Source organism: Notolepis coatsorum (genome assembly GCF_963971535.1).
Source record: "Notolepis coatsorum genome assembly, chromosome: 12".
Classification (NCBI taxonomy): domain Eukaryota; kingdom Metazoa; phylum Chordata; class Actinopteri; order Aulopiformes; family Paralepididae; genus Notolepis; species Notolepis coatsorum.
The window spans coordinates 56,703,061-56,719,399 of NC_140176.1; the positions used below are offsets into that span (position 1 = coordinate 56,703,061).

Below are 16,339 nucleotides of genomic sequence, written 5' to 3' on the forward strand. Positions count from 1 at the left end.
TCAGAACTGTCACTTTCTGTGATTAAAGAGTTGCTGTCTGGGCATGTGTTGACAGCTTAAAGGCTGCTGTCAGACCTCATCAGCCAGCAGGGACGGGGACACCCTCTCCCGCTGTCTCTCCCTAGCCCAGCATGGTGAGGGGAAGGCTGGGCCAAAGCCTGACTGACTGATGGCTGGGCCTGGATCTCCAGCTGGATGTCCCAGCAAGCATTCCATCAGCACAAGGCCGGACCAGAGAGGCCCTTGGCTGGGGTGACAGTGGCAGAGCAGCCCCTGGACCGGCTGGACATCTGACGGGCCAAGTGAACACATGTGTGGGCTCACACACACACACACACACACACACACACACACACACACACACACACACACACACACACACACACACACACACACACACACACACACACACACACACACACACACACACACACACACACACACACACACACACACACACACACACACACACACACACACACACACACACACACACACACACACACACACACACACACACACACGCACGCACACACACACACACACAGTGCAGATGGACGGAGTGGCAACACGCCGTGGCAGAGTATCACTCACTAAGGCAGAGAAAATAAATAAATAAAATAGTTTGTCTGCTGTCATGTTTGTTAACAGCTACAGTCGCAGTGCATAAGTAAAACATCTGGTACTAGATGGCTTGCTGTCATTTTCCCTCTCCTTCCCGCTCCTAAAACCCTGTGGGTTACCTTGACAACGTCACACAGCGGCTCAGTGGAACGCTACATGGAAGAATGTGAAACGAGGAATGACTGCCACATGTAGGATGGAATCTCTCTCTGCCCCTCTCTCTCTCTCTCTCTCTCTCTATCTCCCTCTATCTCCCTCTCTCTCCCTCCCTCTGCTAATGACATTCCGCACGGATCATTTTTTCAATACTTTCTGTCACCGGGGTGGAAGTCATCGGAATGTTGTAATTAGGAAAAAAGCCGTGTAACATGTTGAGAAGAGTTTATTGGAACCATTTTTTCTAGGTCATCATCTGTCTTTCATAAGACGGAGGGAAAACAAAGCGTAGGATTGATGTAGGCCTAATTCATAAAAAACTAACAAATACAAGTCGACCAAAACACTAACCAACGGAATACTTTCATAGGCACCAAAAGTGAGTCGCCGGACGGGAATCCGGTTACAGGAACACTTTGTGTCACTACAGTCCCTGTACATTTACACCCCCCCCCCCCCCCCCCTGTTCAGGTATTGGCCTTTAAGCGGTCCCACTGTATCAGCTCACCGTCTCCAGTGATGAATCACGATCCGTTATTTGCAGAGGGAATAGACCGGTTTCGGGGTCAGCGCGCAGGGGTTCAAATCCCTGTGCAAAGCCCACATTACTCTGCAATAAAACACGCCGCATTAGGTGTGTCGCGGTGGCTCTCCGCGGAGGCCCGGGGGGGGGATGCTGGGGCTGCTCAGCTCTCAGTCGCGAGGCGCCCGAGATCCGCTTCTCTACAGGCCACAGGACGAGACATCTGATCTGTGGGGTTAGGGTGATGGGTGACACAAAGGCCTTTGAGACAAGGAGGACACTCAATTAGGCCTTAGGGTTGAGGGCATGGATACCACTGTGCTGTTCAATGTAAGAAGAGGCCGATACTTGGTACCATTGGGCGGTCTTCTGAACTTTGTGGCTAGCACGACCGATGGAGAAAAATAACCTACGCACTCTTCCTCTTCCTACACTGGACATTGTTTAGAGCCTAATGACTCTTCGTCGGGTCAGAATAGAGCTGCAGTAAACAAGTGTTGGAAGAGTTCTTCTTCCTTCTTTATTTGCAGTATTTTGCAGCACAGCACCTACCGAGGGATGAGCGTATTTCCCTCTTGTGACTGGAAGTGCAAGCAGCATCCTAAGCCTGAGCAGAGTCCGTAGGCATCTGTGAAAGCTGTAAATGAGTGCCTGTTTAATTTTCTAAGGGTATTTACAGTAATAATACTAGGATGATCATTTTAAGGCACATTCCTGGTACCGTCTTGCCTTGTCTGTTTCATTTCACATGGTTACATCCTATTTACAAAGCAGCTCACATGGTTACATCCTATTTACAAAGCAGCTCTCTCTCGCTCACAGCTTCCAACAACATCTCCACCTTCTCCCACCACCGCTCACTCCGTAAGCAGACCTTACGGTACCAGATCGTAAAAAAATGGACCGAGAGACGGCTCCGGTTACTTCATCTGTCCTGAGCATCTCTGTAAAAACCAACAAGATGAAACTGAGAAGAGAGAGAACGCCAGCGCCGGCTGCTCCCCCCCCCCCCCCCCCCTAACATACCACGAGTCCAGAGGACATCTGCTTAGGTACTTGCTTCACAGCCTAGGCTTACTTAGTTACTGCGGAATTCTCTGCTCTCCGCACGACGGGCGAACGCGAGATTGAAATGCTTTTATTTACAGCTCAGGACGCCGTTCCAAACGGCTGTCCGCGAGCGCAGGAATGCGTGCGTTGCGCCCGCGTCACGTATTTTAAAGTCATTACCGCGTTTTCTTGACATAGCGCCGTCCTCCGTCCCCCTGGCGAAGAGGCTGCGAGCGCTCCTGGCAAGCGCCCGGCTGGTGGCCGGCGGTGGAAAATCCTCAACGCTCGGGACACAGTGAGAGACAGTGTGCTACAGCCAGGGAGGGCTTAGCTGGAACCAGAGCAGCACTCCAGAACACACAGGCAAATCAAAGACAGGACTCTCTACAGCTCCTCAGATGAGAAACACATACAGTGTTTCTTTCTGTGAAAAAGGAGGCTGTAGAGCGGAGCCCAAGAATGCTCGATGCTCGGAGCGCAGAACTCCCTCGAGGCACGGGCTTTTTTAGAAAGGATGAATGAATGTGTGTACCTTCACGGAACGCTTCAGAAAACATGCTACAATGGAAGCAGTGTGTGTCGCGTCCCCGCAGAGGCCTCCGAGACCAGGTTGTGTTCGCTTCCAGAAATACCCCGTGGGCTTAAAATACACACAGCAACACACACAGGGAGAAGGGTGGGGAAAAACACCAACACGGATGAAGGCATATGAATCGGAGGTGATGTTAAATGTTTGAAACGGGGAGAACTTTCCAGGGGGATAGGCCGGAGCAAAACACAATATCCATCTTCATCACCTTCAGGCTCCAGTGATCTCACTCCTGCTGGGGGTCAATGTTATGGTACATGGGCAATATGTATGGCCACATATTTTAGACTCTTCAATTCCATATGGTCTGCCATCTAGTGTAACAGCAACAGACCTTTAGGAAAAGCATTGGAAACTAAATTCACTCCGATCACTTACGCTAGATAACTAAATGACGTGATCTAACCGCACGAAGTCGCAACGACAGATTCAGGTCTGTGCCATAACTGTGGGGGCACAGCCCGGAGAGAGAGAGAGAGAGAGAGAGAGAGAAAAAGTATATCTTACAAATACTAATCCAGACACAAAGTCAACCCAAGTCTGGCACAGAGCGATGGCAGAAAGAGCGTGCGAGAGGATGAAATCCTGAAAGACGGAGAGACACAGTGATGGAAGTAGAAGGAAAGGTTTGGCGATCACATGGCTGGATAGTGTTTCTCCGCAGCGAGGCCGGCTAGGCGACTCAGGGCCTCTGGTTAATGTCCTTGGCACAGAAAAACTCATGTCGGACAGTGACCCCTCTCTCTCTCGCGCTCTCTCTCTCTCTCTCTCTCTCTCCCTCTTACTCCGCTCCCGTTTCCACATCTACCCGCCGAAGCAGATCCAGTATCGGGCCTCCTGTAAACCCTCCCGAGGTCTGATCCCTTTGGCCCGATCCAGAACACCTCGTCAAGGTGCCACGGCTCAGTGGGCCGGACCAAATTGAGGAAGATTTGGGGGGGGGGGGGGGGGGAGCAGACATGCAGTCACTTTCCAGACAGCAGGTCGGCTTACAGAGCAGAAGCCCAGACCTGGCCCTGGCATGGGGGCATCAGGTCCTGGACAGTGTGGTGAAGCTGTGAGACGACAGCACCATCCTCCATCACTCTGCCAGCGAAGGAACCGACTGACCCGGCGGGCTCAGGTTACACTGACCAGAGTTGCTATAGGCTTATTCAACAACTCAACACTGCCTTTAGTGGTTGTGCAGTACATGCAGGCGACAGTGGCTCGGGAGGTAGAGCAGTCGTCTTGTGATCCGTAGGTTCCTGGTTCGATTCCCACTCCCGCAAAGTGTCCTTGAGCAAGACACTTAACCCCTAACTGCTCCCGATGAGCAGGTTGGCACCTTGCATGGTTGCGTCGGCTGTCGGCATGTGAATGTGTGAGTGAATGGGTAAATGTGAGGAATCAATGTTCAATTCAATGTTTGCAATAGACTGCTGCAGTAATTCTACCAGTCTGTAGTGGCCAGCGTCCTCTTCTATGCTGTGGCATGCTGGGGGGGGCTACACCAACTCGAGGGACACCAACAAACTCACAAGCTGGTGAGGAAGGCTAGCTCCGTAGTGAAAGAGTCGAGCTGGTCAGACTAGAGGTGATGGCAGAGAGGGGGATGAGAAGGAAGCTGGCTGTTATCCTGGAGAATCCCTCCCACCCCCGAGCTAGTCAAGATGAGAAGCACGTTCAGCCACAGACTCATACCCCCACCCCCACCCCCCCCCCCCCCCCGACACTCAACTAACCGCCTCGGACCAGCGGCCATCAGGCTCCACAACAGTGGGCAGGGACTGCTGCCAGACATCCAACTAGAACTAATAGGAACCTAAAAAGGACAATAACACTAGCTTATGCATACTGCACCTTATGAGAGTACTGTGATACTGTGAATACTGTATATTTCAGTTAGTTAGATAGTAAATTATAACACTACCTTATGCATACTGCACCTATGTGATACTGTGAATACTGTATATTTCAGTTAGTTAGATAGTCAATTATATTGACTTATTTGTTTACACAGCTTGTGTTGTTTTTACTACCTGTACCCCCCATGCTGCTATGATGCCTGAATTTCCCCAAGGGGATCAATAAAGGAATATCTTAATAAATTTGAAAGCGATTTGAATAAAAGCGCTATATAAAATGCACTATTTATTTACCATTTAAAGCGGTAGTATTCAAACTTGCTTTGCTAATGAGGCACAGAGGAACAATATTTTATTGTAAATAATAGAACTTTGTATTTAGACTACTGAGGTACTGTTTGTACTGCTTTATTTAGCTTGCCATAGAATGCAAGTCGTTTTGATACCAATTTCTATAATAATTTGGTACCAATTTAAATATTTTCGTCACCTACCGTCGGCTGCTGACCCCCCACCAACTAAAGAACTGACCGATAGAAAAGTGAAACTCGAGACATGGGAAATACCGTTAAACTCGCAGCGTGATCTGTGACAACAGAATACCGATTGTTAAACACTTCCACCCACGCCTGTATACCTCCATTTTGGAATGTCAGACCCCCAAAGTTTTCCTGCCGGACCAGAGGAAGGAAGGAAGGAAGGAAGGAAGGAAGGAAGGAAGGAAGGAAGGAAGGAAGGAAGGAAGGAAGGAAGGAAGGAAGGAAGAAGGAAGGAAGGAAGCGCACACACACACACACACACAACACGGCGCACCTTGCCTTGACCACAACCCTAGGCATGGAGGTCTGGTTCTGGCGCCTGGGCTCCGCGTGCGTGTGGGACATGCTCGTCTCCCGTTTGTCGTGGAAAAGGCCTGGAGAATGTGACAGCTTATTAAGAGGGCCGGGAGCAGCAGAGGACGAGAGAGAGAGCGAGCGCGAGAGCGAGAGCGAGCGCGAGAAAGAGAGAGAAAGAGAGGCAGTGGGCCAGGCGTCCATGACAGCCGTATCATTAAGTTAGAGGCTAGATTTCCTCTCAGAGCTGTAGGAGAGGGAGCAGGGAGGCCCTGCAGCACCCCTGAGGAGACCCTGTTTATATTCTGTATGGGTGACAGAGGCAGTGCACTGCTGAATATTAAGAGACTGGCGAGATGGTGGGGTTGGAACACACACACACACACACACACGCACACACAAAGTCTTGATGCAACACAGACAGACGGCAAACGATTTGACTGGAGCTTTCCTGTTTGTATTCCAATTCTTAATATCCCCTAACACTCCATTCCTTATCCACGCAATGACATCTCGCAATATACTAGGGAGCTGGAATGTATTAGACAAACAATTGATTTACACAAGCATGCAGTATACACGGATCTGAAAACAAAATTAAGGAGGACTTCAAAATGCAAGGTTTAGAAATGCGCACAGCCTAACCGCAAATAGCACAACACATTAAAAGGGACAGTTCAGTAAATTATTATTATTATTTATTATTGTTGTTTTTTATGGAAACATTTATATTTGATTGATTGATTTTGGGGGGGAGGGGTTGTTTTTTACTTTACTACTTTCAAGTCAAGTCAATATCACGATCTATAAATATGGGTGAACTATCTCTTAGACTCCAGGTGAGCAGAGGGCTCACCCCTGCCGCATGCAGACAGCTCCGGTACGCGAGGGAGCCATAAATACATTATATGGCACTATGAACCTTCTTTTCCATATTTCTGCTTCGCTCCCTATGCTCCGTGTCCTATTAAGATTGGCTTCATATCATACAGAACTTCTGGTTTCACTTTAGGTACTTTTTTTTCTTCTCTCTTCTCTCTCCCTCCTCCTTTTTTGGAGGAACACAAAAATGGAAATCGGGGTCGACCAAAGTGACCTGGAGTAATGGCTCTGGGAGCTCCAGAGAGTTCCTTGATTACCAATACAGACGTTTGAGTGATAGAATGGGGGATTGGCGGATCGGTAGGCCTCTCCTTATTTTCCCTCTCCTCCCGTGCCCCAGACACAGTCGGTTCAAGTCAGTGAGTTTTAAGGCCCTTCGGTAGTCAACGGGCCATGATGTCTGCCTCTAGACGTGAGTTTCTCCTCCTCTCCGCCTCCTTCCCCTGATCACGACCCTGCCCCTTTCGACAGATCCACGTCGTATTATACCCCTGGTTGTTGGACTCCGTTCAAAAGGCACTTGTTTGCGGACCCCGAGCGTGATATTCCAACGTCACGCTGCGCTTCGGCCATTAAAGCACTTGTGAAAATATTTGGAAGGCGGCCGAAGCACCGCGTATAGAGTTTTGCAGGGAGGGGGTGTGAAGTTTTCAAACCATAAATTCTCTGCCCGGCTCACGTCAGAAACGATATTCTCCAAGAACAGCACCCGAGCCCTTTTCTAGCAGTGTTCAAAGTTCTAAACGGGCACAGTGAGTACATTAACTAAGGGGTGGACTGCTAATGGAGGAAGCCTTTCACCGAGGATGGAGGTTCACTTCCCTAAGGCGGCCCGCAGGTGTTTCTCAGCTCCCTGCAAGGGCTCTTGTTCCTCCTTGAAATAATAAATACGGACCTCTGAGGAGATCAGGGCGCAGGACGTGCTAACCACAGACAGTACCAATCCATCGCTCCGATGGTATAGGCTTACAGACCAAGACCGCAGCACCAGAGGCGATTAGCCGCTTTTTATTGCTGCGTGCGGGGTTGTAGGACTTAAAGGCTCAGAGAGAAGGCCTGAAGCAAGGGGGTGAGAGGTTTGTAACAATTTCCTTTTTGGGGATCTCCCTCAGCACTGGAGGGATGAGGGAGCGAGGTTGAGATGTTTTAAGGTGCGCGGAGAGAGGGGGCAAGATGAGGCGGCAGAGGAGGAGTCCGCGGCTGTGGAAGCGTGGGTGTAGCGTAGGAACACATTGTAGCAGTCAAAGGGTTTTGACTTTTGGAAACTTAAACTTCGGTCCAAATTACTCGTGGAATACTGGGTCAGTATTCATCGAACACACTGTACGGTTTGTCTCAAAAACAATGCCACGCCAGGAGGATAAAGAGCCAGTGGAAAACTTTCCATTTAGGTACAAGCGTCAGCTCGGGCACCTTTTACATGTCGTTAAAACAGTGTAGCATTTGAACGGCGGACGGCTGAGCTCGTTTAACTAGCGCCGGGTAACAAGGGGGGCAAGCGCCAAGCCTATTAGCATCTAACTAGAGCAGAATTAAAGGGAGATTTGTGTGTCTGACTCTTAACCACCCACGGACTACAACATATTAGGGGTGGGGGGGGGGGAGAATCGATACATAGTAGTATCGCGATACTTTGTGTGGCGATACTGTATCGATACAGGGGACGCCAAGTATTTATATTTAGTTATTCATAAAAAAAATATATATATATATGTTTTACTTTTTTTTTCTTTTTACTAGACTTCACTCAGGTGTATTATTGATGCTCTCATTGATACTATGTTTGTTTCTGAAGTGTGTGTGTGTGTGTGTGTGTGTGTGTGGTGTGTGTGTGGTGTGTGTGTGTGTGTGTGTGTGTGTGTGTGTGTTTGTGTGTGTGTGTGTGTGTGTGTGTGTGTGTGAGAGATATATAGAGAGAGGGGGGTGAGAGAGATGAGGAAGGGGAGAGAAAGAGAGCTGGGAGAGTGTGTGTGTGAGAGAGAGAGGGGGGGTGTGTGATTAATCAGCCCTTGTGTGGGTGAATTCTTTCCCCTATTATTTCATGCACACTTTATTCATTGTTTTAAATTATTATTTTCTTTTAAGTTATTTTATGCATCACTCTGTTTTGAATTTGATGCAAATTTGCAACGCATGAGGGTCATCCTTTTGTGTTAAATGGCTGCATAAAGCAAGCATTTGTTGACTTGCATGTTGATAAGAGTATTAAAACTTGGAACTTGAAAAAGATCCGTTTAAGGTAGGCAGGGAAAAAATGCGATTAATTTGCGATTAAACGCGAGTTAACGATGGACAATCATGTGATTAATCGAGTTAAATATTTTAATCGATTGACAGCACTAATCGCAATATTAATATCGCAATATATTTAGTTTCGCAACAATACTATCGTATCGTGAGGCCTCTGGTGATTCCCACCCGTATCATGCCAGTCAGTGTACCTCTACTCACCCAAACAACTGCCTCTTTGAACTGCTGTGGTCAGGCAAGCGCTACCGGAGTCTCATGGCCAGTACAGAGGAGACTCAGGAGCTTCTATCCCCAGGCTATCAGGATGCTCAATGACAATGACACTATGTAACAACCCATCATCTACACACACATCCACATGCACACACTCACTTTAAACAAACACTCACCGTAACACTCACTTTAGACACATTATATTTATCCATTATTAAAGAGATTTGCACTACATTCATACCTCATTTGAATTTGCACCTTACCCTAAGTTTTGTATCTCATTTCTGCATTGTACCTCACTGTTACACATTTTACTCTGTATGGATTGTATATATGTATATTGAATATTCCTCTTTACTTACTTTTTTTTTACTGTATGAAGCACACTCAGGGGCTCATACAGAAACAAGCATTTCATTGTAAAATATCTGTATTTTATTGTGACAAATAATAAAGAAACTTGAACCGTGTGTATACTGCACCTTGTGTAAATGGATTACTTTTACGGTTACTCATAATATATATATTCAGATTCTAATTCTTTGTTGCCTATATTTATTGTAACTATATATAATATAACAATATGGCATACAAACCCTCATCTGCACCTTTGTCTATTCTCCATCCTCCCATCATCCATAGCAACACCATATATCACAGACACCCTGATGGGAGGATCCCCTTTGAACGGCCCATCTGAGGTTTCTCCCTTTTTTCCCCCATTGCTAGGTTTCAGGGAGTTGTTCCTTATCTTCATTGAGGAAAGTCTGGAGGTGTTGTACAATTGTGGATTTTATGGTGGTTTTTTATTGTGGATCTATTGTGATGTTACCTGTTGATCTGTGAAGCCCATCGGGGCAACTTGTTGTGATTTTGGGCTATACAAATAAATTGACACGGTTTACTTTTTCATATTTTTATATTCAGATAAAATTGTATTGCCTATATTTATGTTGTTCTACTATTACCCTGCCCATAACTGTACCTCCCCTCCCCCATGCCTGCTATGATGGCCGAATTTCCCCCAAGGGGATCAATAAAAGGAATATTTTTTCCCCTTATCTCTTATTTATAGAAAGCACACTCGAGTAACTCACTTTAATTGAAAGGAAGGCGGGAGCAGTCTGTGTAATTTTAGATCTACAGTACGCAAACGCGCGCGCGCGCACACACACACACACACACACACACACACACACACACACACAGACACACACACACACTGTCTGCAAAAGTGGCATGATCTGGTGAGCTTGGGGCCCCGCTGAAAGACGATATTAGAAAATATTTGTTTCATCTCTGACATAATGGGATTAGGAGAGACAGGCGGGGCTATCCGGTCCGTCTGTGGAGGGCAGGTGAGGATGAGACAGAGAGGAGAGGTGTCTGGTTTAAAGTCTAAAATAAGATTCATTCATTCTCTCTCACTCTCTCTATGTCTGCTTTCTCTCTTACCTCTCTCTTCCCTGCCCGTCCATCTCTCTCTGCGTCTTTCTTCCTCCTTTTCTCCCTCATGTCACAGACACCTCCTTCTCCTCCATTCCTTCTCTCTCCTCTTGTTTCTCCCTCTCTCTCTTTATTTTCTTTCCTCCCTCTCTCTCCCTCCCTCTCTCTCTCTCTCTCTCTCTCTCTCTCATTCCGTCACCGACACACGCCTCGGCCTGCCGGCCGTCCCGACACCAACAACCCGCCGGTGGAGCCGCCAGGCCCCCCGATGCTCCAGAAGACCCAGGTGAGCGGCTGAGCGCTTCCATATGAGCCACCGGAGCCGTTGAGCCTGTCAGATTACCGTGATGCGTGTGTGCTTTCTCTTGTGCTTTCTCTCTCTCTCGCTCTTTGGCCTCTTCCAAAAAGGTATTCTTCACAGCCATTTACAGCGAAAAAGAAAGGTGTAATCTTGCGGAGGTCTGGCGGCGGAGGGGGGAGAGTGGAGGGGAGGAGGAAGGGGACCATTAAAGCTTTATTAACGGCGTGCCACTGACGTTAGCCATGTTCACCTGAAGAGGCCCTGCCGTCCCGACCGCCGGGCTCCGTCTGCTCGCTGTAAGGCGAGACGGTTGTTCTGGCTGTGCCTGTCTCTCTTGTTAGGCCGGTCGGCTGTAGCTGTGGCCCCGGCCGGCCGGCCGCTTGGTTGACAGGCTGGCTCCCATCGTGGTACCAGGTTAGAAAGCAAAGGAAACACACATAGTTCTGCCTGTCTCCAGTTGGCACGTTGACCCCCATGTCCACTTACTGTAACGCTCCAACGCTAATGATAAGAGACGCTAAAAGCAGCTCGGTTTCCCCTTGACCAAAGAGGGAGGGAGAAAGAGTGCGAGAGAACGAGAGAAAGATAAAGTGAGAGAGAGAGAGAGAGAGAGAGAGAGAGAGAGAGAGAGAGAGAGAGAGAGGGACAATTTGAAAATGCGTCAAAGGAAAGGTCTCGTCTTAGCGTTAAGAGAAATGCGCATGCTTTGATGTCACCCCTGACGTATTTCATCGTTTTACGGCTGCGAGGACCCAAGCTTTCCCACAATTGAACTTTATTAGGGGTATATATTATTACGCTACCGTAGCGACAAGTGAATTAGGTCGCATTAGGCTTCAGACCTTGGGGCTGATATTTATAGGATACAGCTATTTCAGGGGCCACAGTGTGTGTGTGTGTGTGTGTGTGCATGCGTGTCTGCGTGGGCCCAACTGGCTGGTCAGTGCTCACTGGCACGTCATCCGTCTGGGGGACAGCGGTTCATTATGGGGACTATTACCATTCAACCGCCACCTCTGCACACACACACACACACACACACACACACACACACACACACACACACACACACACACACACACACACACACACACACACACACACACACACACACACACACACACACACACACACACACACACACACACACACACACACACACACACACACACACACACACACACACACACACACACACACACACACACACACACACACACACACACACACACACACACACACACACACACACACACACACACACACACACACACACACACACACACACACACACACACACACACACACACTTTCCACTACACATAGAAAAAAATTCAGCTCTCAGCGATCACCGAGCCCGTTAATTGGTCGGCTGTCCTCCGCGGAGTGTTTGAAAGTGGGAGGATGAAAGAGGAGAGGGAGAAAATGACTTCCAATCTCCCCCTGGACCATTTCCCATCCGCGCAGCTGGTATCACGGAGGCATTCGGTTCCAGTAAACGTCTTTACACATTTTCTGCCCGGTCACACTTGTACCCGGGCCTACTCCAGTGCTCAGAGGCCACGTTCTAACCGCCCTGTCACACAACTACCTCATGGCCAGACACTCAATACACATCAATTAACCTAGGACATGGAACAATGACTGCGTCTGGTGCGGAATGCAGTTATCCGCATCATCATCATCATCATCATCATCATCATCATCATCATCGCAGACATCTTGGTAGGCAAACAATGGGTGATTGTAATGAGCTCTGATGCTTGTTAAATGATAACTGTGGTCATTGTGCCATAGTGGTAGGAAAAGGCATGCAATGAATATCACATACAATTAGGGCTGACCTTCGAATATTTTTTTGGAATTTGAAGCTTCGGGGGCCGAGATTCGATTTTAATTCGAAGCTTCGAGATTAACACTTTACCCGCCAAAAATCACGTTGTACGACGTGTTTCAAGTTCATGCGAATTCTGCCAATCCACGGCGTACGACGTTATTGAGATCATATTTCATATTTTCGCCATGGTATTCATATTTCCCTCACGCAGCCTGGTCTGATGCTGTGTGAGCCGGCACAACTCTGCAACGCTTCAATACTGCCCCCTGGTGGATGATCGGCGAGTTGCCAAACCGGAAATGGCCGGTTGGATATCGGTGCGTCTCCTAAATCCGTCCGGCCACTCGCATATCGTCGCGGGACTCTAGCCACACACGTGGATATGGATCGCTGCCATAACTCAATAATCGACATGATTTGGGCGTGTATTAGTATTATACAAACCGGAAATGGATCTACTCGATCCCCATCAAATAACTGGGATCTTTTTGCTCCAGTCTCATCGCCCAACGGTAAGAGGAGGCTGACGTCATTTTCAGCGTGAGTGTTTATTATTATCCATACAAACTGCTCTGATCTATATATCACCCATACTACATGAAACATTTAACGACGATCACGGAATTATAAACGACCCCCCCCCCCCCCCCCCCGTTCACCCGCGCATGATCAGTCATAACGTTTAGGACCATGTACAGTAGAATTTTTTAATATAGCGTGGATCGGTAACAAACGGCATTTGATAATCTATATATGCATTTATGCCTATATCTCACGTTCTAGGAATTACTGCAGAAAACGATAAAAACATATTTATATTCTAGACGGTATTTTCGTATGAATGTGTGAATGAAAAAGTAAAACGTTCCTACATCCTGAACGATATATAATCGATGTTGAATGGGCCATAGTAATGTCAATTTAGCAATACAATTTAAAAAGTTATAGCCCTGCAAAGAAGGTGAACATCTCCATAGACTTACAGTACTGGCAGAGAATGGTATAAGATGCTGAAAGTGCGTGGCAGGGAATGTGTTAAAGAAAATTATTATAAATAAATGTTTTAATTTTTTTTATGTTGTGGGACTTGTACAGCACTTTGTTCAACTTTGTCAGTGCTGTAAAGTTTAAACCTTTTTAAATCTTAGACAAACGAAACACTTTGCTTTCATGAAATATTGTAAGCAGTCATTTGAGGCTTTATAAACCAGTTGAGATTGCTAATCATATTAACAATTATTTTATTGGAAAAGTAGATAATTTAAGGAATAATATGCAAACAATAGATAATGAAAAATCTTATTTATTAATAAAGAATAAAATAATGAAAGATAAAAATTGTCAATTTAATTTTGATAGCGTGACTATAAGTAATGTAGAACATATGTTAAGTACCACTAAAAAACAAACCACCAGGTGTTGACGGTCTTGACGGGAAACTTCTGAAATTGGTCCCTGATTTAATTGCCCCTGCTATCTGTCATATTATAAATCAATCCTTTAGTGAATGTTTGTATCCGCAACAGTGGAAAACTGCCAAAGTAATACCACTGCCAAAAAATTTGAAATTGCCATTCTCAGGATCTAATAGTCGTCCCATAAGTTTACTGCCAGTTTTGAGTAAACTGATGGAAAGAATAGTAAGTGAACAGATTAAAAGCTACTTTTCTTTTAACACATTGACCACTGATTTTCAACATGCATATCGTGAAGGACATTCAACAGCGACTGCTTTAACCCAAATGACGGATGATTGGCTGAAAGAGATAGATAAAATAAAATAGTTGGAGCTGTCTTGCTTGATTTTACTGCAGCATTCGACATCATAGATCACAAATTCTTACTTAAAAAACTTGAATGTTACGGTTTCTCCTCATCTGCACTATCTTGGATGCAAACTTATTTAGCAAACCGGAAACAAATAGTTTTTTTTAATGGGAGTTACTCAGAAGTTAAAACGGTAAGGTGTGGAGTACCCCAAGGAAGTTGCCTTGGGCCTTTGCTCTACACCATATTTACAAATGACATGCCTCTTGTCCTAAATAAGTCCTATATTTCTATGTATGCGGATGATTCAACGATTTACACATCAGCCTCAACAGCCAATGAATTAAATACGGTCCTAAAGGCAGAGTTGCAATCAGTGATGGAATGGATAAAGAATAACAAACTAGTTCTAAACATATCAAAGACAAGTAGCATCATTTTCGGTTCAAACCATACTCTAAGAACGAACCCAGTCTTGAAACTTTTGATAAGTGATGTGGTAATTAATCAAGTCCAGGAGACTAAACTCCTAGGGGTAACATTAGACAGTAAATTGTCATGGTCACACCATATAAACAATATAGTAGTGAAAATGGGAAGAGGGATTTCTGTTGTTAAAAGATGTGCTCATTTGTTACCACTAAATTCTATCAAACAGGTCATTCAAGCTCTGGTTTTGTCAAATCTTGACTATTGTCCTGCAGTATGGTCGAATGTAACGACGAGTAAACTGAAAAAATTACAAATGGTACAAAACAAAGCAGCACGTATAGCGCTTCGCTGTGAGTACAGAACTAATGTTGCAGCGATGCACAGTTGTTTAACTTGGTTACTTGTCAAACATAAATTACTCTGCTCACTCCTTGTATTCACTAGGAATATTTTTGTTACAAAGATCCCCTCAATTTTATATAACAATTTATCAATAAGTCTTGACAGACCATTCCACCAGACATGCTTCTGCACGAGGTTTTACACTTCCAAAAGTGAGGTTGAATGCAATGAAGCGAACTGTCATGTTCCGTGGTATGCAGGAATGGAACTCTCTTCCCAGACATGTTAAGCAGGAGAATAGTAAATGCCGTTTCAAAATCGTGGTAAAACAACATTTTCAACCAAAGAAATTGACATTCCCTAATAGATAGTGTGTACGTAAATTAAAATGTATGTGTCTGATAAAGAGATAGGTATATATGGATGAAAAGGCATGTGTCTGATAGGGATATATTATTAAAATATTGTATCATTTTGTATTTTTATATTGTATTATGAATTTGATTAGGGTTTTTATTGTTGTTTTAATTGTCTGTATGACATGTAAATGTTGTGAGTGTATAAGGGTTTTTATTGTTGTTTTAATGGTCTGTATGTCATGTAAATGTTATGAGTGTATAAGGGTTTTTATTGTTGTTTTAATTGTCTGTATGACATGTAAATGTTGTGAGTGTATACGTCTGTAACTGTATTTTATGTGTTATGGACCCCAGGAAGAATAGCCCCAGCAGCACTGCTGTGGCTAATGGGGATCCAAATAAACTTACTTAAACTTATAAAAGCAGCACAATGAACACAAATCTGTCAGTGCAGAGTCCGACCTCATCTTAAATAACAAACAGCATTGCTTGTTGTAGTTAACAAAGAGAGGCAGAGTTGATTTTGCACAAAAAAATAAATAAATTAAATACATATTTTTTTATATTCAAATTTTATTTTCATATGCAAATCCCATGCCCATCGAACGAAGCTTCGAAGTATTTAAGACAGCCCTACATACAATGATCATCAACTCAAAGGTAATCGCTTTCTTCCTCAATAGGAAGAGCACAACCCAGCACAACTTACAGCAGTCAAGGGACCAGTGTCAAGGACTGATATCGCCCCCCCCCCTTCTAAGAAGTTCCCAACGAATAAACACAGTGAACGGTGACAACCAACCAAACCAACCCCCTACTAGCTTCTCCCAACGTACTTAACATTAAACCGCACTGACATTAGCTAGCCCCTCTGTGTTTCTCTTGACA

The 16,339-nt window shown here is 45.6% G+C and overlaps 1 protein-coding gene across 1 annotated transcript in view; it reads right to left on the minus strand.

Moving 5' to 3' along the window:
* Positions 1–16,339, minus strand: part of mpp7a (MAGUK p55 scaffold protein 7a) — a 208,329-nt gene that overhangs the window by 87,893 nt on the left and 104,097 nt on the right. Inside the window, exon 5 of the mRNA XM_084325841.1 lies at positions 5,608–5,702. Within this exon, the coding sequence (XP_084181967.1) occupies positions 5,608–5,702 (95 nt within the window). The remainder of the gene's footprint in view (positions 1–5,607; positions 5,703–16,339) is intronic.